At 58.8% G+C, this 23152-nt stretch overlaps 2 protein-coding genes across 7 annotated transcripts in view; both read right to left on the reverse strand.

Moving 5' to 3' along the window:
• LOC126935360 (glutathione S-transferase P) overlaps window positions 1-17649 on the reverse strand; it is a 175241-nt gene extending 157592 nt beyond the window's left edge. Inside the window, exons 1-15 of one of the 6 annotated variants that reach the window (XM_050756663.1) lie at window positions 6860-7056; window positions 6484-6524; window positions 6266-6386; window positions 5913-5981; window positions 3642-3789; window positions 2510-2567; window positions 2330-2430; window positions 2127-2217; window positions 1953-2043; window positions 1722-1829; window positions 1113-1175; window positions 894-971; window positions 687-794; window positions 478-590; window positions 10-208 (exon numbers count right to left, since the gene is read on the reverse strand). In XM_050756663.1, the coding sequence (XP_050612620.1) occupies window positions 19-208; window positions 478-590; window positions 687-794; window positions 894-971; window positions 1113-1175; window positions 1722-1829; window positions 1953-2043; window positions 2127-2217; window positions 2330-2430; window positions 2510-2567; window positions 3642-3789; window positions 5913-5981; window positions 6266-6386; window positions 6484-6524; window positions 6860-6943 (1464 nt within the window). In that variant the 5' untranslated portion in view covers window positions 6944-7056 and the 3' untranslated portion in view covers window positions 10-18. Of the gene's footprint in view, window positions 1-9; window positions 209-477; window positions 591-686; window positions 795-893; window positions 972-1112; window positions 1176-1721; window positions 2044-2126; window positions 2218-2329; window positions 2431-2509; window positions 2568-3641; window positions 3790-5912; window positions 5982-6265; window positions 6387-6483; window positions 6525-6859; window positions 7057-14836; window positions 14841-17645 lie in introns of those variants that run through there. The other 5 variants (XM_050756664.1, XM_050756662.1, XM_050756661.1 and 2 more) reach the window with 5 other exon arrangements.
• On the reverse strand, window positions 9850-17942 carry CARNS1 (carnosine synthase 1). Its single transcript, XM_050756833.1, has 8 exons — window positions 17672-17942; window positions 16865-16954; window positions 16142-16629; window positions 15729-15903; window positions 15552-15637; window positions 14564-14795; window positions 14179-14459; window positions 9850-12065 (listed from the first exon to the last, which is right to left on the reverse strand). The coding sequence occupies exons 3-8, from the start codon at window positions 16622-16624 to the stop codon at window positions 10839-10841; spliced, it is 2484 nt and encodes an 827-aa protein (XP_050612790.1). The 5' UTR covers window positions 16625-16629; window positions 16865-16954; window positions 17672-17942; the 3' UTR covers window positions 9850-10838.
• Window positions 17943-23152: the final 5210 nt, after the last annotated feature.

Below are 23152 nucleotides of genomic sequence, written 5' to 3' on the forward strand. Positions count from 1 at the left end.
TCAACCCCACTCAGCTTCCTAGCGTCCTGGACGCCCACGGCCCCTCTTGGACTTCTTGGTCCCTGAGGGGGGACGGATGGGGAGAGGGGCGGTGATTGAGGGTGGCAGTGGCGGCGGCGGTGGCAGGAGTGGAGGTAGAGGTGGCTCCATGGGCTCCGGCAGGCTGGGGCTGGGCCGAAACCCCTCAAAGGGGGAGAACTTGAAGGGGCTGCAGGGGAAACCAAGGCAGAGTAAGAGCCTCCTAGGCCCTGCCAGGGCCTCCCAGCACTCGATCAAGGAAGGCAGACTTTCCCACCTGCCCAAGCACACAGGCCGTGGGCTCCACAAACTCCCACCTAGGCAGCCTGACCGCAAGGGGGGTAGGGACTGAGGTCCCCATCGTAGACACAGCAACCTAAGCCAACACTGGCTGACAGACGCGGCCAAGGCACCCAAGGTGTCCCTATCCCAGCCACACATCCCCACATCCCTCAGTACCTGATGGGGGCCCGGGGGCTACTGTTGAGGCGCCTAGGTGAGCGCAGCTTGGGCTGGAAGGAGAAGCCCTCCTTGATGCTGTCCAGGACAGACGGCGCCACGTACGTGAAGCCCTGGGGTCGGAGGCAGGGCCATGCGACACTCAGTAACTTCCATCCTTAGCCACCATCCCTGCCCTGGTCCCACAGTCCCCAGGCCCCCGCACTCACCAGGAAGGCCTGGTTGGCACTCTCACTGAGGGCCGTGTCATCGGGACTGTCCACCGGCGTCTGACGTGTGAAGCGGGTATCAAACTGGCTCACGTCCTCCTCCGACTGCTGTGGGCCGACCAGAGAGGGGAGGGGTCAGGGCACCAAGATGCAGGTTCTCCACTTGCCACCCACCACCGGCCACCGGCCACCGGGCCTGCTGCTCACCAGACAGGGCCTGAAAGGGGGGTCCACACGCCGGGCCAGAAGGTCGCCCCAATTCATGTGCCGGAAAAAGGGATGCCTCTGTGGGTAGAGAATGCCCCGAACCCACTAACAGCTCACCCTGCTTGCCCCCTTGGTTACTCCCTCTGCCCTGGGGCCCTACCCCCATTCCTGGCACCCTTGGAGACTCAGCCCTACCCCTGGTGGTGGCCCCAAACCCACCTGCACATCAGCAGCATCCCCTGGACCACCCCCAATCCTCTGGCTGGGATTCCGTTTCAGAAACTGTGGGACCAGGAGAGAGGGTGAGGGCCTGGGCAGTACTGTTCCTGTGTCCCCACGTCCCAGGGCTAGCCGGAGTGGGGGTCAGGTGACATGGGAGAGAATGCCTTTGGGTGTGGTTCCCACCTGTGGATACCCTGGGGACTTTCAAGTTTTGGTCAATGGAGCCACCTTCTCCACAAAGGCTTTGCAGAGGCTCCTGGGCCCTGGCATTGCCCCAGGGCGCTTTGGTGAGGCACCAACTCCCCATGTGGCTGCCCGGCCTCCCTCTAACACCTCTGATGTTCGCCTTTGATGGAAGTGTGGCCAGCTCATCACAAGCACGTCCCCAGTTAGGACTCAGCCTAAGGTCTGGGCTAGGGCAGCAGCTGGTCTGTGACAGAGCTGAGACCTGGGCTGAATCCCGGACTTCAAGGGAGGGGCTCCTTTTACTCCCAGAGGCAAACTGCACAGGGCAGGGTGGCCCTGGCCTCCCCATAGCCCAGAGAGACTCAAGAACACGTGCTGAGTGGCTGGCAGGGCCCCAGAGAAGAGAGAAAGGAGTCCCACCTTTTTGACAAGGTCCCGGGCATCTGGGGTGAGGTAGGGGGGCAGCGCCAGCTTGCCCTTGATGATCTTATCCATGGTTTTCTTCCGGTTCTCTGCAGTGAAGGGGGGCTGGAGGAGGAGGAAGGTGAGAGGAGCCTTGTGGGCCTCCCACCAGGCCCTGCCCTTGCCCCAGTAGGGGGGCTCCTCCCACCCCTGCCCCTGCCCCTCCTCCTCCCAGGAGGCTGGACTTGCCGATCCAGTGAGCATGTCGTACATCAGGGCCCCCAGGCTCCACCAGTCCACAGCCCGGTTGTGGCCACTGCGCACCAGAATCTCAGGGGCCCTGGGGTCCAGGTGGAACTGTCAGTCAGGCCATGCCCCTTCGGGCTGTCCTCCCGACCCCTGGGCCAGCCAGGTGCCACTTACATGTACTCAATGGTGCCGCAGAAGGTGTGAGTGACAGCGCCCTCATGGATCGACTCCTTGCAGAGTCCAAAGTCAGTCAGTTTGATGTGGCCTGAGGAAGAGTGTAGAGAGGCATGACCAGGGCCCCACCCCACCCACAGAGCTCCTCGGCCTCCCCACAGACCGCAGACCCCGCCTGCAGCTGCCCGCACACACAGGCGCACCCTGGCTGCTGAGCATGATGTTCTCGGGCTTGAGGTCCCGGTAGATGATGCCCTGGGAGTGGAGATGGCCCAAGGCCAGCGTGATCTCGGCCAGGTAGAAGCTGCAGAAACAAGACAGGGTGAAGGCGGGAGTAGGGCAGGGACCCGGCGGCCTCAGGAAAGTGGAGGAGTAACACCCACCAGGCTGTATCTTCCAGGAAGATGCCCTCTCGCTCCAGATGCGTGAAGAGCTCGCCACCTGCCACACAAACACATCAGCAGCCACATGCTGGGTCCAAGTCCCTTTACACTTTCTGAGTCTATTTCTTCTTGGGGAAAGCGGGGCTCATAATTCCTGCCCTACCTGCCTCACAGAGCTGCCGTGGGGATTCAATTCAATTCAGCAAACATCTACCGACGCCTACTCGGTGCCTGGCCCTGTGCTGGGTGAAGCTGGGGACAGGATGAAGAGACCCAGCCACTGCCCTCAGGACGCTCAGTCTACTGGGGAGACAGACACGTACACAACAGCTCTAATACGCCAGGCCCAGGCCACAGCTCCAAGAGCTTAGCCCAAAAGATCTCGCAGAGGAGACGGGGAAGACAGAGTGAATCCCAACACAACAGAACAGAGAAAGTGCGGTTTGCTGGGACTTTAAGGGGATGCTGAGATGAACAGAGCGAATGTAGAGCATGGAGGCAGAAGCTCGCAGGGTTCATCTGGCCCAAACGAGGGAAAGGCAGGCCAAGACTGCTCACAGCCAGCAAGGGTCAGCTGGCCTAGGGGTGAGGCTTGATCTGGGCAGCAAGCCACAGGACTGAATAGAAGGTCCGGGAGCAGCCCCAGGCTCTATGACCTCAGCAGTCCGAGGAGGAGACACTAGAAAGCAGGTGAGCAGGAGGCCTCAGCCCACTTAGAAAAGTGCTCTGACCAACCCACCAGGCCCCTGAGAGTAGACTGATAGAGTAGGACGCTACAGTGAATGAACCAGTTGGACTGGGGACTTGACAGGATGCAGGGCACACAGGAGAGAAGAACAAAACAGGGAGGGGAGTAGGAAGAGACAACCATCCTCTGGACTTCTACCCAAATTCCCACCATGCCCATCCACCCCCAACACATGTGAGGGACACAGTAGGTGCTGGACAGACGTTTGCTGAATGAATGAATGAATGATGGGACAGATGCACGGATAGATGGGTGGATGGGTAGGACAGAGTGGGGGCCCCTAGCCAACCCCCACAGACTCATCTCTCAAGAGCTTCCCCCCAGAGCTTCCTATGCTGGCTCCCTGCCCCCGCCACACACCCCTGCCTGGGCCCGCACTCATACCACTGAGGCACTCAAGGATGAGGTAGAGTTTGCCACCAGTCTGGAAGGCATAGGCCAGTTCCACAATAAAGGGGTGCTTCACAGACTCCAGAATGTTCCGCTCAGCCCGTGTGTGTGCTGTGTCCTTGGCGTTGCGCACAATTTTGGCCTGGAGATACAGGAATTGGTTAGAAACTAGGGCATCCAGGCTGGGCGCAGTGGCTCACACCTGTAATCCCAGCACTCTGGGAGGCCCAGGCAGGTGGATCACCTGAAGTCAGGAGTTTGAGACCAGTCTGGCCAACATGGCAAAACCCCGTCTCTACTAAAAATAGAAAAATTAGCTGGGTACGATGGTACACGCCTGTAATCCCAGCTACCAAGGAGGCTGAGGCAGGAGAATTGCTTGAACCCAGGGACAGAGGTTGCAGTGAGCTGAGATCCCGCCACTGCACTCCAGCCTGGGTGTGAGTGACGGTGCCCTCATGGATCGATTCCTTGCAGAGTCCAAAGTCAGTCAGTTTGATGTGGTTGAGACTATCCCAAAAAAAAAAAAAAAAAAAAAGGCTGGGCGCAGTGGCTCAAGGCCGTAATCCCAGCACTTTGGGAGGCCGAGCTGGGTGGATCACCTGAGGTTAGGAGTTCAAGACCAGCCTGGCCAACATGGCAAAAACCCATCTCTACTAAAAATACAAAAAAAATTAGCCAGGCATGGTGGTTCATGCTTGTAATCCCAGCTACTCGGGAGGCTGAGGCAGGAGAATCACTTCAACCTGGGAGGTGGAGGTTGCAGTGAGCTGAGATCCGGTCACTGCACTCCAGCCTGGGCAACAGAGCGAGATTCCGTCTCAAAAGAAAAAAACTGGGGGCATCCAGAGCTCCTCAGACCATCCATCTGTTACCTGCTGCCATGCTCTGTCACTCCATTGTATTTCTCCATAATTCTGCTGCTGTCAGCCATCATCATTTCCAGGGATGGGTTTATCCTCTAACACAGGGTTTCTCAACCTGGGCACTACTGACACCTGGGACCAGGTCATTCTTTGTTGTGGGAGGCTGCCCTGTGCACCGTGGGACGTTCAGCAGCATCCCTGGCCTCCACCCCCCGGGTGCCAGTAACTCTCCTCTCTCGCCTTGACAATCAAAAATGTGTCCATGCCAGGCACAGTGGATCACACCTGTAATCCCAGCACTTTGGCAGGCTGAGGCAGGCGAATCACCTGAGGTCAGGAGTTCAAGACCAGACTGACCAACATGGTGAAACCCCGTCTCCACTAAAAAGTACAAAAACTAGGCCAGGCACAGTGGTTCATGGCTATAATCCCAGCACTTTGGGAGGCCGAGCTGGGTGGATCACCTGAGGTTAGGAGTTCAAGACCAGCCTGGCCAACATGGCAAAAACCCATCTCTACTAAAAATACAAAAAAAATTAGCCAGGCATGGTGGTTCATGCTTGTAATCCCAGCTACTCGGGAGGCTGAGGCAGGAGAATCACTTCAACCTGGGAGGTGGAGGTTGCAGTGAGCCGAGATCGCACCACTGCACTCCAGCCTGGGAGACAGAGTGAGACTCCGTCTCAAAATAAATAAGTAAATAAATAAAAATACAAAGATTAGCCAGGTGTGGCGGCACACGCCTATAATCCCAGCTACTCAGGAGGCTGAGGTAAGATAATTCCTTGAACCCGGGAGGCAGAGGTTGCAGTGAGCAGAGAGTGCACCACTGTACTTCAGTCTGGGCAACAAAGCGAGACTCCATCCCAAAAGAAAAAAAAAATGGCTAGGCGCGATGGCTCATGCCTGTGATCCCAGCTCCCAGCACTTTGGAGGCCAAGGCGGGTGGATCACCTGAGATTAGGAGTTAGAGACCAGCCTGGTGAAACCCCGCCTGTACAAAAAATACAAAAATTAGCTGGGTGTGGTGGCAGGCACCTGTAATCTCAGCTACTCCAGAGGCTGAGGCACAAGAATCACTTGAACCTGGGAGGCGGAGGTGGCAGTGAGCCAAGATCACACCACTGCACTCCAACCTGGGTGATAGGGCGAAACTCCTTCTCAAAACAAGGGAAAAAAAAAACAGTGTACAGACATGTTGTCAAATGTCTGCTGGGAGTCAAAATTGCTCCCATTGAGAATTACTGCAAGACAATACACATCACAACAGACAATAAACAAGTAAATGCCAAAGACAGGGCCCCTCCTCCACTGTGTTCCCTGCTGTCTTCCCAAAGCCTGGTACAGCACATTGGGAATGGCAGTCACACAGTATTCGTTGGCTGAACAAGTGACTCACCTTCCTTAGGACTTTCATGGCATATATTTTGCCCAAGTTGGTGCCTTGCACCTTTCGCACCTGGAACACCTGTAGGGCAGGGGGGACAGGATCAACTTCCCTCTCCACATCCTATCTTCAAGAAGTCCCACCCTAAGCTCTGGCTTTGGGACCAGGAGGCCTAGGCCCTGCCAAGGGTGGGGCAGTGAAGATTTCAAGTCCGATTGGAGAGGATTTGGCCTTCCCTCCTTTATGTTTCTGGCTCTGAATCCCCTTAGAAGCCCTGCTGATTCACAAGTCTACTTTGTTTTGAGAACGCTTTGCTGCCTGCAGATGGAGGCTGGGAGGCAGGAGGAGGGTGCGCCCGCCCCTACCTTGCCATAGCCCCCCTTGCCCAGCACACGCAGCAGCTCAAAGCAGTGGGGCCCGATGCGCTCTGGGCAGAGGTTCACGCTGGTCTCAGTCAGCTCCACCTCTTCATAGTGTCCCACAGGCCTACAGACACAAGGAGTTAATGAGGACAAGGCTCTAGTGCTCCCCAGTTCCCCTTCCCCACTCCATTCCCCTCTCCCCCAACACGACCCTCACTCACTCCAGGCCAGCTGCCCTCAACTCGGCAAAGGGACACACGTCCTGTGAGAAACCGAGGGGTAAGAGCCACGGAAGGTGCCAGGATACCTCCCCGCTCCCGCTCAGGTTGGACTGGTTGGCCCAGGAGAGAAGGGTGTCAGGCATGGCAGCTGGCATGGGATGTGCAAGAACTGGGAAGAAGCCGAGGGCAGGAAAAGGAGAATCGGGGGAAAAGGCTGGGGTTCTGGAAGAGAGGTCGGGGTGAGGCCGGGATCTGAGACGGATCTGGGTCTGCAAAGGGTCGGAGCCCGCTCCGGGCGTGCGGAGCCGCTGCTCCGGCCTCGGCTGGGTGACAGGATCGGCTCCAAGATCCAGTAGCGCCAGGGCGGGGCACTCACCGCGGAGCTGAGCTCTGGCTCGCCCTCGCCCTCGCCCTCGCTGCCTTCCTCCGTCTCCAAATCCAAATCAAACACGGCCGCCATGGAGGCGCCGGCCCCGCGGGCCCCTCGGCCCGTACCCGGCCGCGCACCGACTGACAGTCCCGGACCTAAACATCATCTCTCCGCGACGGCGGCCGCGCGCGCCGATGACGCAAGTCTTACTCCCCCTCCGCAAAATCGCTTAGCCTGGTGGGGAACAAAGATGGCGTCCGTCGCAAGGCCTCTCGGGAATTGTAGTCCTAGAGTGGCGAGGCGCCCAGCCTTCAGCCCGCGGAATCCTCTCGGCAGGACCCTTGGTCTTCCCAGCACGGCTCTCTGGGAGCCAGTTTTGGTTCTACGGAGAGTTTTGAGTTTGGATGGGGCAGGGTCGGAAGTGTATGCAGGTGTGAATGTAAATACAATCCCCAGCCCTGTTGGAGCCGGGTACTGCCAGGCCGGCTGCGTGATGAAAGGCAGGTCGCCTTGCTTTCCGTTCGCTCCTGAAAGGGAGACAGTGGCATCAGGGTCTCCTCAAAGTGCCTCTGGCTCGAGGACCCTGCAGATCGGAGCATTTACTGAGTGGCCAGCTCACTGCCAGGTTATGTTGCCAGGTTCCCGCCTTAAATAGGGTTTGGGGGTCAGTGATACACCTGTAAATATTTTGTTGGCGTTTACTCCCTCGTCAGGTTAAGCACATTTAGGCACCTGGTACAGAATAGACACTTCAAAAAACGTTGTTGAGGCCGGACACGATGCCTCACTCCTGTAATCGTAACACTTTGGGAAGCCAAGTAGGGAGGATCACTTGAGGCCAGGAGTTCAAGGTTACAGTGAGCTATGATGGTGCCACCGCATTCCAGGCTTGGTGACAGAGTGAGATCCTGTCTCAAAAAAACAAAAAGGTCAGAGGCGGTGGCTCACACCTGTAATCTCAACACTTTGGGAGGCCGAGGTGGGTGGATCACTTGAGGCCAAGAGTTGATGAAACTCTGCCTCTACTATAAATACAAAAATTAGACAGGCGTGGTGGCACGCACCTGTACTCCCAGCTACCGAGGAGGCTGAGGTGGGAGAATCGCTTGAACTCGGGCAGCGGAGGTTGCAGTGAGCCAAGATCGCGCCATTGCACTCCAGCCTGGGCGACAGAGTGAGACCAAGTCTCAAAACAAATAAAACCCCAAAACTTGGCCAGGCGCGGTGGCTCGGACCAGCTTGACCAACATGGAGAACTGTGCCTCCACTAAAAACACAAAATTAGCCGGGCATGGTGGCGCATGCCTGTAATCCCAGCTACTCAGGAAGGCTGAGGCAGGTGAATTGCTTGAACCTGGCAGCGGAGGTTGCAGTGAGCCAACATCACGCCATTGTATTCCAGCCTGGACAACAAGAGCGAAACTTCGTCTTAAAAAAAAAAAAAAAAACTAAAAAAAAAAAAACAAAAAAACCCAAAACTTTACTGTTTTTTTCTTTTGTTTAGTTTTTCAGACAGGATCTTATGCTGTCACCCAGGCTGAAGTGCAGTGGCAAGATCATGGCTTATTGCAGCCTTGACTTCTTGGGCTCCAGTGATTCTCCCACCTCCAATCCCAAGTAGCTGGAACGATAGGCACATGCCATCACAACCAAACACCCGGCTAATTTTTTTTTTCTGTTTTCTTTTCCTTTCTTTCTTTCTTTTTTTTTTTTTCTTTCTTTTTTAGAGAGGAGGTCTTGTTTTGTTGCCCAGGAGGCTGGTCTTGAACTCCTGGACTCAAGTGATCCTCCTACCTTGGCCTCCTGAAGTGCTGTGATTACAAGCATGAGCCACTGCACCCAGCAAAAAACAAAAACTCTGCTGACAGAATGAACACAGGCCAGGCAGAGTCGCTCATGCCTGCAATCCCAGCACTTTGGGAGGCTGAGGCGGGCAGATCACTTGAGGTCAGGAGTTCGAGACCAGCCTGACCAACATGGTGAAACTCGTCTCTACCACATATACAAAAATTAGCCAGGCGTGGTGGTACATGCCTATAATCCCAGCTACTTGGGAGGCTGAGTCAGGAGAATCGCTTGAACCTGGGAGGCAGAGGTTGCAGTGAGCCAAGATCACGCCACTGCACTACAGCCTGGGCAACAGAGTAAGACTCCGTCGAAAAGAAAAGAAAAGAAAAGAGAAAAAGAAAGAAAGAACACACTCAACACAGTAAATCTGGTCTGCGACACGTGGTCTGTGACTTTAGATTGGGTATGGATTTGGCGGGGCGCAGTGGTTCACACCTGCAATCCCAGCACTTTGGGAGGTCGAGGTGGGTGGATCACTTGAGGTCAGGAATTCGAGACTAGTCTGGCCAACATGATGAAACCCCATCTCTACTAAAAAACCAAAAATTAGCCGGGTCTGGTGGTGGGCGCCTGTAATCCCAGCTACTTGGGAGGCTGAGGCAGGAGAATCACTTGAACCTGGAGGCAGAGGTTGCAGTGAGCCGTGACTGTGCCACTGCACTCCACCCAGCCTGGGCAACAAGAGTGAAACTCTGTCTCAAAAAAAAAAAAAAAAAAAAAAAAAAAGATTGGGTATGGATTATTGTTGGATGGGGATGTGTGGAAGTGAATTTGGGCCAGACCAGGCCTTGGGTGTGAGTTCTGATTGTTGGAAGCTGTCTAGGTGTGCATTCTGTTTGCATAGGGGAGGTTGGGTATGAACTGAGGTGGACAGAATTCAAGGGTCTCCAGGCACACAGAGGGTTATCTGGTTGGATGTGGCCCTTTGGTTGTAATTCTACCAAAGGAGATCCTCAGGTTCAGGTCTTGATGTGGGTATAGGGCAGGCCCCTGGCAACCCAGGGCAACCCAGACACCAGGCCAGTGGGGTGGTTTTCCCTTAGCTCCAGATGCTACAAGTATCCCCAATCCCCTTGAATCCCCTTCCCCACCCCCTATCTAGCTGATCCTGGGAGGAGTTGTCCAGTCAAGAGAACCTATCTAGACACTTCACTAGTACATAAGCCTTTATTTGGGGAGGGATGCTTGGGGAGCTGTCTCCAGTTCCTGTGCTGCACAGACGCAGGAGTTCTTAAAGCATCTTCCCTGAATGAGGAAGAGAATGTAGACTCCTTTGCCAATGCTAGTCAGGTGTGCCGGAGGCCAAAGCACCAAAGCTTCGTGGAGAAGGTTTGTGATGCATAGGAGGGAGGCATTCACATGTCTCAGGGCCACTCGTGAATGAGGGCAGGGAGGTGAGGGGGGCCTAGAAGCTGAATGGGCGTGTAAGACTTGATCAAAACAGAAACCTGGACCCTGCATCATGTCCTGTGACCCACCCTCCACGGTGGTATAATGCTGGAGCAGTCATTTTTCCTCTCTCAGCCTGTTTCCTTTCATCGGGGGAACGCAGGCAGTAGTGTCTGCCCGGGGTGAGCGGAAAGAGGATTGCTTCTGTCCACAGTCCACCTGCCTCTACTGCTCAGGCCGAATGAGGCAGGTTGGATGCCGCCAAGTTTTTAGCAGGCTCTAGAGCTATCCTAGAATTTGGGTAAGAGAAAGACAAGGGTTCTAGTCTCAGGTTTTTCTAGGATTTGTCCAAGGCTTGGGGCCCAGCCAGGTCCTCTCCTCTTGTAGGTGGCAGGAAGAGAGTGAGACCTGGAGGGGTGGACAGGAGGGGCTGGGTTTGGGCTCACTCCCACCTGGGGAGCTGGCGACAGAGGGGTGTGTGTGTGTGCAGTCATTGTCACTTCTCCAAGTCTAGAATGCTGGGGAAGCTCTGGGCTGGACTGGGGCGTTTGGGAGGGCAAGAGGCCCTTGAGTCCAGGATGCCTTGGTGTCAAAATTGCCCTGCTGCTCTGAAACAGACCTAGGCGTTGCAGCAGGCCAGGCTGGGGCTGGGGCATGGCGATGTGGAGAGAGGCAGGAAGAGCTCCAGGGAGTAGAGGGTACCACAGTCCCTACTCCCAGCACTGCTTCCCTGCCCCTGGCCCCAGTGCTATTTGAAGTGAGACAGGAAGTGAGCAACAGGGTAGCTGGGCCCGTCAATGCCCAGGCCCTGGCAGAGGCCCAGCAGGCGGAGGCGGGCCTCGGTGGGACTGGACCCGGCACAGGCCACACTGCAGTAGGGCTCCTCGTACTCCCCAGGCACCAGGGCCTCCTCCAGCAGATTGAGGCGTAGCAGGCCACGGTCGTGCAGGGCCTGCAGGGTCTCACGGCTGGCAGTGGAACTCAGGGCCTGCAGGTGCTGGGACACAAGGCACATGACACCCACCAGGTGGCCACGAGCACGTGGGCGGGTGGGCAGGGCAGGACGCAGGCCGCAGGCCACCATAACAGCAGCCAGCAGCAGGTCCACGCCATAGAGCTCCAGGATCCAATCACGCAGGTAGAAGCCACCCATGCGGGGGTTGATCTCGATAAGCCGAGGCCCAGCCCCGGTCAGCTTGAGCTCCACGTTGAAGACCCCATCGAGCAGCCCGCAGCCCAGGCAACAGCGGAAGGCTGCCTGCACCATCTGTGCCTCCTGCTCTGATGCCAGCCCGGTGGGCATGCAGGCCGCCGTCTCAGTGAAGCCAGGCAGCCTCGTAGGGCCATTGTCGGAGACAAAGGCAGCCAGCAGCCGCCCACCAAACACCACCAGGTCCACATCGTGCTCGGTGCCCTCCACAAACTCCATCAGCAGCATGGCATTGCCCCAGCCCAGCCCAATGCCCGGGTGGTCGGCCTCGCCCTGCAAGTCTCGGGTAATCCGGGAAAAGTGCTCATGGCACTGTGGCGCATCCTCTACCAGCCGCACGCCCACTGCACCTGCCCCAAACTCCAGCTTCATGACACCCGGCAGGGGTACCTGGTGCACGGCCCTCTCCACATCAGCCTCGCTCTCCAGTGGGCAGCAGGGCACAGCATGGAGGGAGGGCGCAGGCCAGGGTGGGCCATGGTGGCGCAACAGGTGCAACTGGGTGAGGCTTTTCTTCTTGGCCAGGCGCATGGCAGCTGGGGGGCTGCAGGGCAGACCCAGCTCCTGGCAGAGCAGGGCTGTGAGCACCAGGCAGTCGTCCCAGTAGGAGAAGCAGCCATCTAGCTTTAGGCCGCGAGCCCGCACCAACTCTGCCAGCAGCCGTGCATTCTCCTCATCCCTCCGGTGCTCGGTCATGTCAAAGTGGATGAAGGTCTGTACCAACTGGGATGCAAAGTGGTTGGGGTCTGACTCCACGAGGTGCAGCTGCAGAAGCCACAGGGCGGGGCATATCCAGGTCAGCCAGTACTGGGTGCTAGGGGGATAGGATGGGGCCTAGGATGGCCCAGGTCTTCGGGGGATACGAGTGCACAAACACTAGGTGCTCAATAAATATGTGTTGAGGATTGACTGAATAAATGGAAGAGGCAGAAGTGCAACATCTAATACAGGCTGGAGGGGAGGGAAGGCATCCTAGACGAGGCAATGCCTAAGCTGGGAGCTGAAGAATAAGAGTCAGCCAGGTGGCTGCAGGAGGAAAAGGCATGATCTGGGTGGGAGGGGCTGCAGCACAGAGAGGAGGGTGTGAGAGAGCACGGCAGACTCTTTCCCACAGGCAGCCTCACTGGCCGGGGCTTGCAGAGAAACTACCAGGGCTGGGGCTGGGGACAAGTGGTTTGGTCATCATTCACCCCAAGTGCTCTGACACTGGGAGGAATCCAGTGGGGCCCCGTGCCCCTAAAGCTTACTGCCTGCTGGGGGAACCCAGGGCAGAGGCAGCCACTGAAGAGAGTGGGAGGGCGGCTCTCTGCAAAGTAACACAGCCTCAGCAGTGGTATGGCATTCCAAGTGGAGAAAACACTGAGCAAGGCAGGGAACACAGAGGTGGTGTCCCCAGGGGGTGCTGCATGGTGGGAGAGGGGAGAGGAAGCCACTTTGCTAGATTAGGGCCAGCTTGAGACAGCCTGTTTGCTTATCTGTTCAATGGGGATAAGAATGTCTACTTGGCCGGGTGCGGTGGCTCACACCTGTAATCCCAGCACTTCGGGAGGCCAAAGCAGGAGGATCGCTTAAGCTCAGGAGTTCAAGACCACCCTGCACAACAGAGTGAGATACGGTCTCTACTAAACATTTTAAAAATTGGCCGGGCGCGGTGGCTCACGCCTGTAATTCCAGCACTTTGGGAGGCCAAGGCGGGCGGATCACAAGGTCAGGAGATCGAGACCACGGTGAAACCCCATCTCTACTAAAAATACAAAAAATTAGCCAGGCGCGGTAGTGGGCGCCTGTAGTCCCAGCTACTCAGGAGGCTGAGGCAGGAGAATGGTGTGAACCCAGGAGGCGAAGCTTGCAGTGAGCCGAGATCGCGCCACTGCACTCCAGCCTGGGGGACACAGCGAGACTCTGTCTCAAAAAAAAAAAAAAAAAAAATTTTAAAATTAGCCGGGCAGGCTGGGCACGGTGGCTCATGCTGAAATTAGCCGGGCAGGCCGGGCGCGGTGCCTCACGCCTATAATCCCAGATCTTTGGGAGGCCAAGGCGGGCAGATCACTTGAGATCAGGAGTTCGAGACTAGCCTGGCCAACATGGTGAAACTCTGTCTCTACTAAAAATACAAAAATTAGCTGGGCATGGTGGTGCACGCCTGTAACCCTAGTTACTCAGGAGGCTGAGGCACGAGAATCACTTGAACCCAGGAGGCGGAGGTTGCAGTGAGCCAAGATTGTGCCATTCCACTCCAGCCTGGGAGACAGAGTGAGACTCGGTATTAAAAATAAAATAAAATAAAAAATAAAAAAAATTAGCGGGGCTGAGGTGGGAGGATTGCTTGAGCCCAGGAAGTCGAGGTGTGATCGCACCACCGCACTCCAGTCTGGTCAACAGAGTGAGACCCTGTCTCAAAATAAAAGTCTACCTGCCTGCTATGAACTGGATTCAGGATCTGTATGCGGCTCCCCAGCACCCTCTGCGGGTCCTGTGTGCCAAGTGTCAGGAATTCAACCTCAAAGGGCCCGCCCTTTCCCCAGGACAGAGCCAGGCTCCTTAGCCTGGCATTCAAGGCCCCCGCTCTGGCGCTAACGCTGTCCCTCCTCCAGCCCATCTACCCGGGCTCCTCTCCTCTTTCTGCGGAGGACTCCTTGCCTCTCCCCATGGCCTCTCACTCCAGGCAGGCACAGAACTAGCGTAGTCTCCTCACCCTCTCAGGACGGCGGACCCCGCCCCTACGCCCAGGCTTCCGTGTACCGGGCCAGGATGCCCCGCCCAAGCACCGCCCCTAGAGCGGGGGGTCCCGCCCCAAGAGCGCCCCTTTGCTCCAGGCCCCGCCCCAGAGTCCCGCCTCCACCGCTCGGGCCAGGACCTGGGGCTCAGCCCCGCCCACCTGGAGCCCGTAGTCGCGCGCCGCTTCCCACACGAACTTCTTGCTGACGCCGCCCGCGCCGACCACCAGCAGCTGCTTGCCCTCCATGAGGCAGCGCGCCGACCGCCGTAGCATGGTCTCCACCAGCGGCGCGGCCGCCGCCTCGGCGGCTGCCGGCCCCAGCCGCGGCGCGGCCCACAGCCCCTCGAGCGCGCCACACGCCTCCAGGCACAGGCCGCCGTTCAGCTCCAGGGCCACGGGGGTCAGCATGCCGCCGGCCGCTGTCAGCGCGAAATCCACGCCTGCGCCCGGCGGGGAACGCGAGCTCAGCGTGGGCAGACCCCGCCCTCCTGCCCCTGGCCTTCGGCTCCGGGCCCTGGCCCCCGTCCCGGCCGCCGTCACTCACCCAGGAAGTCCGTGTGCGCCCGGCGCCCGCCGCGCTGCTCGGCACTCAGGCCGGCCTCCAGAGCCAGCATGGCAGTCAGCGCGGCCTCGGCCGCCGCCTTAACGCGCTGCCGCACGGCCGCCACCTGCGCCTCCTCGCCCAGGCCGCACTGGGCCAGCGCCACCTCCAGCGTCCTCGGCAGGGAGTTGTGGTGCCGTAGAGGCCGGTCTCCGCGGCCCACGCCGCACACCACCTGGGCAGGGGGCGGCTCAGAGGGAGGCCCACACACTCCTGCCCCCCATGCACACCCCCACCCCCTTGTGCCAAGATTCAGACCAGACCCCTCACTGGACATTCAAGAAGCCCCGTCCTCCAGCATGTCTTAAATTGCACACAAGCTATACCTGCCACTCCCCATCTGGTCCCCAGACCCCTCCAGGGATTCTACCCAGGCTTCCAGGCCCAGCTGGCGTCCCGCTCCAGGATGGCTCCTGCAGCCCTGAGGGCCTGGGCCACCCTGGTGTGCCCCGTCCTAGCATCTCCCGTCTCCCCTACCCCACTGGAGCTCCCTGAGGGCAGGGTCGAATCTCTCCCTCTCAGTGTAGCCTAGAGCTGGGTACCCAGTAGGGTCCCTAAAAGCCTTCCTGAACTCCCCAGCTTAGAGGCCCCTCCTGAAGGGCTCCAGGCACTAGAGGTTTATCAGGAAGCCCTGGGTCAACCTCTAGGTGGGCAAGACCCTCTGGAAAGACAATTCAGCCCCCTGGGCCCTGGTACTACCCAGCGTGGGGCTGAGCACAGGGGCAGGGGCTCTTGGTGTGGGAGGGGTTCTGGAAGGGTTGCAGGAAAGTGAAGACGGGTCAGACCCAGTAGTTTCCCCAGAGGCAACTTCGATCCCTCTAAGGATTTTGTCCTCTCTGCCCAGAGACGGCTCAGGGGCCCTTGGCAAACCACTGGGAATGGACTGGGGTGTGGCAGGCAGGGTCACAACCTGGGCCTGGGCCACACTCACCTTGCTCAGCAGTGGCCTATCACCCTGTGTCCGACACACCACAGCACAGATTCGCACGGCCAGGCCAGGGCCAGGTGAAGGACCATCTGGGGGAAGACAAGGAGGTCTAAGGCCAGCACAGAGTGGCCAGAAGACCACACCAAGCTCCCACCCTTGGCCAGCCCAGGTGACTCTCACCTGAGCAGGGCAGCTGGACAGGTGGGTACACAGCCTCCACCAGGACACTCTCCTCCTCCTCCAGCTTCTCCAGCAGTGCCAGCACTGTGTTCACCACTGCACCCAGCTCTGCCCGTGGGTGCAGATGCAATGCCTGCCGCCCCCGCCAGCGCCAGCCACTGAGCTTCACAGCCACCTGCAGCAAGGAGCGGAAAGAGGCCTCCTGGACGCCACCGCAGGTCCTGCAGGGTGGGGCGCTTCCACCACAGGAGCCGGTGAGTAAACTGAGGCAGAAGGGCAGGGGATTGCCCTAGAGATGGGGCAGTGGCAGGGCTAAGAGGTAGGGACACCTTCCCAGCCAGACTTGGTAGCCGTGCCTGGGTCCCATCCTGCTGGCATCTGTACAGACCTCGGGGTGGACAAGAGCCTGTTACCTGCAGGACATCACCCAGGGCCTCGGAGCGCAGAAAAGCCTCCACTTCCTCTCTCACCAGCGTCTCTTGGCCCTCTTTGCCACTCAGCTCCACCAGCCGTAGCCCTGGGCTGGAATCCCCTCCGCGCAGCAGCCCTGGCGGCTTGTAAGTGAATGCCAGGGTCGCTGGCACAGCCACACCACCCTGCTGGGCCAGCAACTGCCTTGTCAGCAGCCGGTCCTCCAGCAGCCGGGCCAGCTCAGCCGAAGCTCCTGTGGGGCAGGTCAGGTCACGGGCGAGCTCTGCTGCCTCTCGGCCCCGGCTGGGCCCCAGACCCAGGCCTGCCAGAAAGTAGGTGGCACGGCGTGGGGGGACAAAGTCATCCAGGAATGTCAGGCCCCCAGGGTGGAAGCTCACAGCCTTGGAGACCAGCAGGGCTGCCTCACCCGGCTGCCCAGGTGCTGGCACCTTCATCAACCAAGCAGGGGACAGGCAAAGGAGCATGTTTCCTGTGGGCAAAGAAGGCAAGTGGCTGGCCAGGGAAGGCTTGATGGCCCATGCCCGGGCCCCTGGGTAGCGGAGTGGGGGCAGCTGATCCCAGAACCCAACCCCACTCGGCATGGCAGCTGCTCCAGTGGAATGCAGGCAGTTGCCAGGGTTGGCGGGTATTTTGGGATGTAGCTGGGCCAGGGCAGGGCTGCCCTTTCTGTAGAAGGGGATGGGGAAACTTGAGCACACACTCACCCGGGCTCTGGACCCCACCCTCCAGCAGCACAGGCAGAAAGGTGCTGGGGGAGCCCAGAACGCACAAGGTCACCTCCGCCCCAGGACAGCCTCGGGAAAGAGAACATGGCCCAGCTCACCAGGGGCGCCCTTGTTGTCTCTCTGCCCACCTTCCACCACCTCCACACCCATGGCCTCACCCTGGGCCCCCAGAGTTTTCCCAGGAATCGGACGAGACAGGGGACAGACAGGGAGTGGACGTGCCCGCCAGTTGTTCCAGAAGTGCCGCAGCCTGGGTGACTGGAGACCTGGGTTCTAGCCTGACCTCTGACTTTCTGTGTCACCTCGGAGGAGTCAGTGTTCCTCCGAGCCCCTGTTTCCCAGTTTGTACAATGGGACCGAGTCTGTGGTTCTCAGGTATTCTACCTGCGAACCCTCTGTCCACACAAAATCTGTATATACAACAGGCGTGGGAGGGGCAGAAGGGGAGGAGTCTGCGGGGGTCTCAGCTGCTGAGCTGCCTCTGCCGCAGCTCCCAAGACCTTTCTCTAGAAGCTTCAGTGCCACACAACAGTTTCCCAATCCCAGGGCTGGGTCTTTTTGGGGAGGGGGTGAGGGCAGAGAGCCCAATCCTTGACCTCACTGGTGCCAGATGCCCTTGCAAACAATGTTTGCCTACCCTAGGCCAACTAGCTGTGCCTTTCCTGCCTTCAGACCGAACCAGAGCCTGGGGGAAGGGGCTGACCTTGACATGGACGAGGAAGCAGACTGGGCTGGGGGCCCCTCCCTGCCCCCAGGGGTGCCCCCCTCCAGGGAGCCCTTGGGCACCTGTGCGGGGCGCCTGGCTGCGGTCCTGGGTCTCCGGAAGGCCAGCTTGCTGCAGACAGCTCTGCAGGAGGCTGTAGTAGTAGACAGTCCAGGCCCGGGCCTCGGTCCCCTCGGGGGATCCCTTGCAGTCCAGGCCCACGTCCTGGCGCCAGGAGCCAGGGAAGCAGCCTGTGGGCGGCAGGCCAGAGCCCCCTCCCCAGGGGCCCTCATCCTCCAGGTCCTTGGAGCCCAGTGGGCAATCCCACTCGGGACCAGATGGATCCAGGGAGAGCTGAGAGGGCAGAAGTGGTGGATCTTGGGCAGGATGGGCCAGTGGTCACATTAAGTCACCCAAGGGTGTAAGCCCCCCACTCTCCCAGCCTGGGCTGTGTTCAGGGCTGACACCGTCCCGGGGACTAGGAGAGGAAAGGCCTGTGTTGGGGGTGAAGGCGCATTAATGGGAACGCGATGGTGGGAGTGCTTTGTAAACTGTTCTGTGCGGTGCCCCTGGAGGAATGGCAGGAAGCAGTGTCCTGCCGACCAGCACCCCCCGTGCCCCCACGCTGGGCTCCGCCTTAGCTTGCTTCACAGCAGCAGAGTTTTCTGTTTGTTTTGTTCATGGAGGCAACCCCAGCACCTAAACCGTGCCTGGCACACAGCCACTGCTCAGTAAATGTTTGTTGACCGAAGAGCAGGTGAATGAACGAACCCAGCCATCACTCTGGGGTGGCTTATTTCTCTCTCATGACCCAGCATGGAGTGTGCCGACACCTAAATGTGATTCCCTGTCATCCCCACGTAGGCCTTGAAGCCCTACTGTGTGCCCAGCCCTGGGCTAGACATTAGGAGGGGGAGGGCTGGGACCCCTCTTTGCAGATATTTTGAGTCATGGAAATGCTTTCTTTGGATGAAACCTAATGTCCCTCCCCTCTCTGAGACTGGCGCACCCCATATGGGGCTGCTGGGAGGCTCCGTGTGAATGGAATTCTTGTTCTTTGCAGTCCCCACGCCTGGACAGGCCTGCCTGCTGGGTCTGTCCTCCAGGGGACAGGCTCAGCCACCTTGAGCAAGTTATGAGGTCTCTTTGGGCCTTGTTGCCTGGTGCCTGCCCTGTCCCATCCCCTGGGGGCTGATGAGGCTGGGACGAAGAGAATCTCTTGGTTGTTGGGAGATGGTGTGCTGTGGCCCAGATGGCAGAGGACTAGGCCTCACACCTGGGCTTGAATCCCAGTTTGCCAGGGCCAGAGCCTCTGTGCCCTCTCGTAGAAGGTGAGCTCCCTGAGGGGCCGTGGAATGAATGACTGTCACAGGGCATTAAGAGTGCCCACCTCCCAGGATGCAGCTGCAGGGTGGGGGTGGGGGAGCTGGTCGTGGGTCTAAGCTCTCTGCATGGGGCAACCGCCAGGCTTAGGTCCTGGGTGCTGCCTGCTGTCCTCCGGGCCCTCTCTCTGCCCAGGGACTTGGGCCTTGTGGGGGAGGGACGGCAGGAGACTCACCATCTCGTGGGTGGAGTGGCTGAAAGACTGATGGCAGAGACAGAGGGACAGAGAGACGAAGGAGTCAGGGCAGCCAGGTCCCTGCCTGGCCTTCCAGCCCCTAGACTTTGGGAGTGGAGAGGTGGCCAACACCTGTCCCTGCAGAGAAAGGCCAAGACCGCCCCACCCCCACCCCGAAGATGGGGAGGGATTTCTGCTGCCCAGACCGAGTGGCTCCTGCCCCAACGCGCTCACAGGTCCTTCCTGCCCTAGGGTCCCGGCTCGGCTCTGCCCCTCCAGTGCGGGGGGAGTGGGGGGCGCCGGGTCCCGGGGGTGGGGAGCGTAGCGTCGAGGGTCCCGCCGCGGAGCGCGGGCGCGCGGAGTTCTCGTCCCCGCGACTCCTGCCCCGGCCGCCCCCCTCCCTGGCTCTCCCGGGGCGGGGCCGGAGCCTGGGTACCTGGCGGCGGTAGCGGCTGGGCGGGCGTGGTGGGCGGACTCGGACCGGGCGGGATGCAGCGGCGACGGCGGTGGCAGTGGCACAGCGCCGGGCCCAAGCGGCGCCGCTTTATATAGAAACGCCCGGGGCATGCCCAGTGCCCGGCTGGGGCGGCGCGGGGCGGACGGACCGACAGGGACCGATAGGGACCCGCCAGGAACGTGCCTGCCCCACCCGCCACGAAAACGTCCCAGACCTGGGGGCGTGGGGCAGGACACGAACCCGGCAGGAGGAGGGCACGGAGCAGGCAAGGAGAGACGGAGGTCTTCAGAGACACAGAGGAAGTCCCGACAGAGGGCCAGGTGCAGATGGACAGGGACTGTCGTCGGGGGTCACAGACTTAGGGCTGTGAAGAAAGAGGAAGACCACCGTGGAGAAGAGATGGAAAGGAGGGGCGGGGAGAGCCGGAGCGGGCAGAGACTGGTACAAGGGCCCGCCCTTAGGGGTGGTGTGCCTGGGAGAGCAGCCTGGGGCACACAGCCCTGAGCTCTACCTTTGGAGAGAGGCCGGAGCTCCCAGCCCTGCAGCTTTCTGTCCCAGCCGCCAGCGCTCTGCCCTATTGCACGTTCTCCCAGAGAGGCCCTCCTGGGCCAGGGTCTCTGCACATCTGCGCAGCCTCCTCCTCACTTCTGGGCCCAGTGGACTTGCACACAGGGGCCAGGATGTCTGTGAGATCCAGTCTCTTCTGGTGTGGTGGCTGCCTATAATCCCAGAACTTTGGGAGCCTGTGGCAGGAGGATTGCTTGAACCCAGGAGTTTGCAACCAGCCTGGGCAGCATAGAAAAAAAAAAAAAAACATTTTAAAACTAGCTTGTTGAGGTGGTGTGGGCCTGTAATAATCCCAGCTACTTGGGAGGCTGAGGTGGGAAGATCACCTGAGCCCCAGGGGTCGAGACCACAGTGAGTCCTGGTTGTGCCACTGCACTCCAGCCTGGCAACACAGTGAGACCCTATCTCTCTCTCTCTCTTTTTTGTTGTTTTTGTTTTTGTTTTTGTGAGACAGAGTTTCACTGTGTCGCCCAGGCTGGAGTGCAGTGGCGTGATCTCAGCTCACTGCAACCTCCACCTCCCAGGCTCGAGTGATTCTCCTATCTCAGCCTCCAGAGTAGCTGGGATTACAAGCACAAGCCACCATGCCTGGCTAACTTGTGTGTGTTTAGTAGAGACCGGGTTTTGCCATGTTGGCCAGGCTTGCCTTGAACTCCTGACTTCAGGTGCTCCGCCTGCCTCCGCCTCCCAATGTCCTGAGAATACAGGTATGAGCCACTGTGCCCAGCCGAGACCCTAGACCCTATCTCTTTTTGACCCTATCCCTTTTTTTTTTTTTTTTTTTTTTTTTTTTTTTTTAGACAGAGTCTTGTTTTGTCACCAGGCTGGAGTGCAGTGGCACGATTTTGGCTCACTGCAACCTCCGCCTCCCTGGGTCCAGTGATTCTTCTGCCTCAGCCTCCCAAGTAGCTGGGACTACAGGTGCGAGCCACCACACCCAGCTACTTTTTTTTTGTCGGGGGGAGGAGTTTCGCTCTTGTTGCCCAGGCTGGAGTAGCTGGGATTACAGGCATGCGCCACCATACCCGGCTAATTTTGTATTTTTAGTAGAGACAGGGTTTCTCCATGTTGGTCAGGCTGGTCTCGAACTGCCGACCTCAGGTGATCCGCCTGCCTCAGCCTGCCAAAGCATTAGGATTACAGGCATGAGCCACTGTGCCCAGTCCACCCAGCTAATTTTTGTATTTTTAGTGGAGGCGGGGTTTCATCATGTTGGCCAGGATGGTCTCAATCTTCTGACCTCGTGATCTGCTCGCCTCAGCCTCCCAAAGTGCTGGGATTACAGGTGTGAGCCACCGTGCCCAGCCCCCCATCTCTTTAAAAAGAAAAAAGAAAAGAAAGAAAGGAAAAGAAATCTGCTCTGCTCATCAACACCCACCTAGGTCGACTTCACACCCGGAGTTGAAGCTATAATCTCCCCAAGACACACATACTCACACCCAAGTGCACCCACCCAAACAACCACAGAAGCTACCCCAAGAGACCTGGGTCACAGCCACAGTTCACCCACAGAAGCACAGCCAAAGATTCACACCCTCTCCTGGAGTGTGTCCTACCAGTGGGTTTCAATCCTAGCTCTGGCTGTGGGACCTGGGCCCCTCCCCTTTGTGATCTGAAGCTCAGTCTCCCCAGCCTAGAATGGGGCTGCTTCCCCTCTCCCAGGCAGGGCAGCCCATGGCTCTGATTCCTCCCCCTCACAGTCCCCAGTCATTCCCTCTCCCTACCTGTCTCAGAGCTGGACACATTGAGCCCTGGCTGTCCTTGAGAGCCTCCTGGCCTGGGGGAGAGCACTGAGGGGCCCATACACATCAGGGACAGAGATGACAGCTGTGGGACCCTTTCTGCAACATAAACAGGGCAGTCTGTGCAGATACATCCCTGTCTACCACTGGAGGGGTTGGCAGAGAGCGGAAATGGCTTCTCCAGGGTGCCTAGCCCAGCCCACATTCCCCACACAACTTCCAGGCCCACATGCAGCCCTCCCAGCAGCTGGCCCAGGCTCCAGGAATGAGGTACAGCCACCCCAGGAGACCCAATCCCTTGCTGCCTGGGTGGCCTGAGTGCCCATGGGGTCCCATGGTGGGGCCTGGGTGTGATCCAAAGAGCATGAGTTTTTGACACGTAACAACAAATTTAACAAGCTCTGCAGCCCCGGGGACTCAGTTTTCTCATTTTCAAATGGGGATACAGTGCACACTTAGCCCAGGCTTAACACTTCACATGCAAGGGAGCAATTATGAGATTCAGAGAGGTCGTGTGACTTGCCCAAGGTCACACAGCTAGTGAGAGGCAGAGCTGGGATCCTCTACCAGAATACGTGCATGCCCGCACCGAGAGCTGTGTGGTGTGCCCTCTTCCAGGCCACGCTGGCTGGTCCCTGGCTGCACTGGCTTTTGCCGGAGGAAAATCAGAGTTGGGCAGCTACAGCCCAAGCTCAGGGCCCTGGGACTTGGGGCAGGCAGGTGGGCAGGGTGGTTCTGCTGTGCCCCTGCCGGGAAAGCCTGGACATCACCTGAGGCGGAGCCAAGTCAGGTAGGGGTGGGGTGAGGAGAGGGAGTGCTTTGGCTGCTGCGCAGCTGGACTGAACAGTCATCATCACCATCATGAGCTGGGAGAGCACTCTTGAGGCTGGGGTGGAGGCTATTATAATCCCATTATCCGCGGGAGAATACTGAGGCTCAGAGAAGGAGAAAGGGCCTTTCCCATGTCGGGGAGTCCAAGTCTGACCCCTCTGGGAGCCTGGAACAGTGTGGGAATTCAGGGAACCTCAAGTGGGTGGCAGTGCAAGATGGAGACCGTGGGTCCCCCCGATCCATGGCAGGCACCCATTTGCCCCCCATCCACTCCTTTGCATGCCCCGACTCGTGTCCAGTCTGCATGCCCCACTCTGAGACAGGCTGACAGACATGCCAGGGCCCTCCCAGCTCCTGTCCCCACAGACTGCGTGCCCTCCGATGCTTCGCTGCCCTTCTCTGAGCCCCT

Source organism: Macaca thibetana, chromosome 14, assembly GCF_024542745.1.
Source record: "Macaca thibetana thibetana isolate TM-01 chromosome 14, ASM2454274v1, whole genome shotgun sequence".
Classification (NCBI taxonomy): Eukaryota; Metazoa; Chordata; class Mammalia; order Primates; family Cercopithecidae; genus Macaca; species Macaca thibetana.

What these genes read in the sequence shown, in the direction of transcription:
- CARNS1 (XM_050756833.1), bottom strand. Translation starts at nt 16,624, where the DNA reads ATGCTCCTTTGCCTGTCCCCTGCTTGGTTGATGAAGGTGCCAGCACCT. An exon ending in ATAGGCCACTGCTGAGCAAG is followed by an intron (nt 14,796 to 15,551) that starts GTGAGTGTGGCC and finishes CCCCCTGCCCAG; the next exon opens with GTGGTGTGCGGCGTGGGCCG. An exon ending in GGCGCACACGGACTTCCTGG is followed by an intron (nt 14,460 to 14,563) that starts GTGAGTGACGGC and finishes CGCCGGGCGCAG; the next exon opens with GCGTGGATTTCGCGCTGACA.